The 4,424-nt window shown below is 65.6% G+C and overlaps 2 protein-coding genes across 2 annotated transcripts; one reads left to right on the top strand and one right to left on the bottom strand.

Moving 5' to 3' along the window:
* Positions 1-221: 221 nt before the first annotated feature.
* MNEG_13305 (hypothetical protein) lies at positions 222-838 on the top strand (the record flags this gene model as incomplete). The annotated part of the gene is made up of 2 exons (XM_014038221.1): positions 222-286; positions 643-838. The coding sequence occupies 2 exons, from the start codon at positions 222-224 to the stop codon at positions 836-838; spliced, it is 261 nt and encodes an 86-aa protein (XP_013893675.1).
* A 2,006-nt stretch (positions 839-2,844) lies between these two features.
* Positions 2,845-4,377, bottom strand: MNEG_13306 (hypothetical protein; the record flags this gene model as incomplete). The annotated part of the gene is made up of 3 exons (XM_014038222.1): positions 2,845-2,943; positions 3,423-4,101; positions 4,337-4,377. 3 exons carry the CDS (start codon positions 4,375-4,377, stop codon positions 2,845-2,847), a joined length of 819 nt encoding a protein of 272 aa, XP_013893676.1.
* Between the last annotated feature and the right edge of the window lie 47 nt (positions 4,378-4,424).

The raw sequence follows: 4,424 nt of genomic DNA on the forward strand, positions 1-4,424 counted from the left end.
GTCTCCCTCTCAGCCCCCTTGGGCAGCGCTCCTCCCTCGTGACCAGGGCTTCAGCTGATCCAAACGGCAGCCCTCGCTCTCGTGATGCATGCCTTTGGCGGCGCGCCACCTGGCAGCCACGCCTAGCACCCCACCACAATCTGCCATATGTCACCAGACTCACCGGTGACGCCCCCACCGCTGCCCCCCCTCCCCAGGTGGAGGCTCTGACGGACACCTTCATGGCGCGCCTGCGCACCTTCTACAGCGGAAGGCGGCTCACGCAGCTACTGTCCATGCTCGAGCGGTGCGCGCGCGGCGCGGTCCCGGCCCCGCCCCACCCCCAGGGCAGCCCAGCACCTCTGTCAAGCTCGGATGTTAGCAGTTTTAAATTGAGTTTATGTATTGGCAGCTCGCTCTGCACCTCTGGAGCGGTCGAGGCCTCTGGCGCTCTGTCAGCAAAGGCATGGCTGCTGCTTGCACTCAGGCCCCCCTTCCGTGTGTACCACCCTCCCCTCACGTCCCGGGCAAAAAAATCGCGTGACTGCAACACACACTCACACACACACACACACACACACACACACACACACACACGCTCAGACACACTCAGCCAAGCAACCGGACGCGCACACATACACACACTCCCTTTGTGCCCCGCAGCGTGGGCGAGAAGCCGACCGGCGACGCCGAGGCCCTGTCTTGGTACATCGCCCGCATCCTGCTGCTGTTTGCGCCAGAGGAGGGCGGCCTGCGGGACAGCCTGCTGCGCTGCACCTCCACTCTGCAGCGGCTGAGGGACGAGCACAGGATGCTGCAGGGGCGCATCGACGGCGCCGGCAGCTGCTCGGTCATGTGACGCGGCGCGGGCGTGGTGCCCATGCGCGGCGCCTCCCGCCTGTTTGTATTCCTCCAGCATCAGTGGGCGGGAGCCGGCGCGGCGCGAGCGCTGACGGTCTCTCTCCCCTTTTCTGCGATAGCTCAGCTATCTTGTGTGCGGGAGGCACTGCACCCTTAAGTGCAGTGCCCCCTGCACGTCCCCAATTGAGCAGGGCGAGCTTGTTGAGTTGCTTGTCGCTCGTCCGCACTGCCGGGCCCCAATATGTGCAGTCACGCGCGCACGAGCGAGAGAGAGAGGGCCGCTCAGTTGTAAGGGCGGTGGGCTGTCGCGTCGCGTCTTCTTCTGGCGTTGGGCACAGCCCTTTGTGAGTCCAGTTTGTCTCCCCTCTTTTAGGAGGACGCCTGCCTTTCGGCGCGGCCGTTCCCAAGTCATCCGCCTAGCCGGCTGACTTTTGACCCTCTCGATTGCAGGTGCGACTCCTCGCTTTGCGGGCAGCGGTCCAGGGCCGCCGGCCAGTGGGCCTTGCGCACCCATGTTCAGAGCGACGCTGCCCCTTCAATCACATGTACTGATATGGCATTCACCTTGTTGCTCTGCCCTAAGCTCTCCTGCCCCTAGTATTCAATGGCCCTGTCGGCACCAGCCAGTCGCGTTGCCGCGCTGGATGCACGCGGCGTGCTGCTCGAGCGCCTACGTGACCAGGCAAGGTGCCCGCCAGCAGGACAGCACTGGGCGCTTGAAGCGGCCCAAATCGCAGGCTGCCGCCGTCCTTGGGTGGGCCTGGGTGCGCTGATACTGTATATATACAGCCTGTTTGGCGGCTCGCTTCGACCCACACACCTGAGGGTGGGCGGGCAAGTTGTTCCTCACACCCCCCCCCCATCAGCACACATGCATATGCTAACAAGCCGATGAGCATTAGGTCACGCATATGCGTAATATCTGTAAACCTGTCTCTGCACGATGGCGTTGCGTTGTCGGGAGGCGCAGCGCTCCCACCGGCCTCGTGTGTTCCACCGGCCACCAGTGGTCGACAGCGGGGGGCGCCTACTCAAGTGGGGTCCAGCACCTCGCTCTGGTGGGCTCCGCCCACCTCCCACCCCTACCCATCCGCCAAGCGCCTTGTTCCTTGGTTACACGCACAGGCTGAGGCGCACAGCCAGACACCAGCGGCGGCGAGCCTCAGCTGAGGGCGGCTGAACGTAGCCCTCCAGCCTCTTGGGCCCGCACGCAAGACAAGCGGGGTAGCAGCAGCGCACACCGCACAAAGCTTATGCAGTCGCAAATGCCGGCATTGATAGCAAATCGCTGGCGTGGCGCTGTAGCAGCAGTGAGGGGGAAAGAAGGGGGTCCGAGTGATGGCACCAGGAGCCAAGGCCCTGTGCAGCGCGGCCGCGAGGTGCTTTGCCGGCCGTCCACGCCTACTTTTGGGCCGATCCGACCTTCAACACAATGAAATCGGGTCATTCTTGCCGGCCGAAGCAGGCCTGGGCGGGCATGCGCCCCACCACGCGAATGCAGGCGGGCGGGGAGGGCTGGGCAGGGCCGGATTGGTTCAGGGGCATGCGCGCCCCTGCAGAGGCGGCAAGCCATCATGTTGGTCATGTCGCATTCAAGTTGCAGGCTCAGCGGTTGCGCGATGCGACCACCAGGGCTGAACAAAGGGTCATTTATCATAGGGGATTCAGCAAACCGTAAGAAGCGCCAGAACATACCCCGTTTGCAAGCCGCCAGCAAGCACCATGCAGCCAACCTTACGCCGCATACGAACGTGCGGCGGCGCGCCCGCGGCCTGGGCGGTTCCCTGGACTTTGTTCAGGCGGGCGCGATCGCTGCACCGCGTGTTCGTTGGGCCGCAGTCCCACTGGACGGCCTGCCAGCTCCGCGGTGCCGGGGAGCTCCACCCTTGACGGGTTCCCAAAAGCCGTACCGCACGGGGCGGTGACTTGGCCGCGAAGGCAAGGCAACCCCCCCCCCCTGGCCGGGGCGGCGCGTCGCCGCGGCGGCGGCGGCGCAGGGCGCGGTCAGTCGGCGGCGATGCCGGCCGGCTGCTTGCCGAAGTCTGCGACGTCCTTCGCGTCGGATGCCTCCACAGGCAGGTGGCTCCCGGGCTCCTGGTAGTCCTGGGGGGGAGAATTTGAGGGTGCGGTTGGGTGGATGCGTGGGCTGCCGTTGTTACGGGTCCATCCCAGAGCGGTTGGGTTGCAAGGGGACGCCGGGTGCGAGAGCAAAGCGGGCGCGAGCGGAATTGAGATTGGTGCAGGAGCGGCGGTTTGACCGCTTGTGCAGACGTGCGCGCGCTCCAACCTCCCAGGGGACCCCGATCTGCGATCAGCAACGGCTTCACGCCTGGCATCACCTCAGCCGCACAAGCACAATTCGGGTTCGATCGCGCACCACTGCCCTCCCCCCCACCAGCAATGGCGCGCATGGGACCGGCATGCATATGCGCGTGTGGGCCTGCGACACACACACACACACACACACACACACACGCACGCACGCACGCACGCACACACGCACGCACACACACACACACACACACACATGCGCGCACACACACACACACACGCATACACACTCACACAATTCGGGCGCGCACCTCCCACAGGAAGATGTAGGCGCACGCCGTGATGATGGCCAGCACCCCAGACAGGAAGAGCGCCACGAAAGCCCAGGCCGCCATGTCGCCGACAAAGGCGTTGGCCGACCCCGTCGGGAAGCAGAACGGCGCCGTGAACAGCAGCAGCAGGAGCATCGCCCCAATGAAAACGGGGTTGAGCATCTTGTCGCGCTTCGCGCCGATGTCAAGCCGGTCGTACGCCTTGGATGCGGCCGCCGCGGCGTCGCCGAAGAGCGTCGGGCGCCACTGCAGCAGCAGCCCGAGGGCCACGGTCACGAAGAGGTTCACGCAGAAGCCGATCATGGCGGTCGACAGGCCGCAGGCGGTCGAGTCGAGGCCCTTGGACAGCCCCGTGTTGAGCGGCGAGAACACGAGCCCGATGGTCACGGCCAGCCCGGCGACCATGCCGGCCGCGGCCGCCTCGCCCCGCAGCCCCCGCCAGTGCAGCCCGAGCCAGACCGCCGGCGCGACGTGGATCGGCGTGACGTTCTGCAGCGAGAAGAGCGCCGAGAGGTTCGGGGTGCCGGTCTGGATGGTGAGCAGTCCGAGGGTGACGCCGATAGCGAGGCCGACGACGGAGGCGGCGCGGCCGAAGAAAAGGAGCTCCCTATGAGAGGCGTTGGGGCGCAGGTATGCCTTGTAGAAGTCGACAGTCCACCTGGCGGTCGGCGGTTGGCGGTTGAGGGGTCAAGGTTGGTCGATGACAGGGAATGGCTGGTGGCTGGCGGGGTGCTGGTTGCGAACGCAAACGTTCGGAACGCAGCAGGTGGGACGCGCAGTGGGCGGACGGGATGGCAAGCCACAATGTCATTGGCGGTGTATGTTGGATGGGGGAAAGGGGGCGATGCGAGGTCCTGTATAAAGGCCCTGGGAGGCCCCCTGCCCCGGCTCACATGACGCTGAACGAGAGGAGGGCGCTGTCAGCGGTGCTCATCATGGCGCACACCGCGGCCGCCAGCAGCAGGGCCTGTAAGGGGGGGG

The sequence above is a fragment of the Monoraphidium neglectum genome (assembly GCF_000611645.1).
Source record: "Monoraphidium neglectum strain SAG 48.87 unplaced genomic scaffold scaffold03746, whole genome shotgun sequence".
NCBI classification, from domain to species: Eukaryota; Viridiplantae; Chlorophyta; class Chlorophyceae; order Sphaeropleales; family Selenastraceae; genus Monoraphidium; species Monoraphidium neglectum.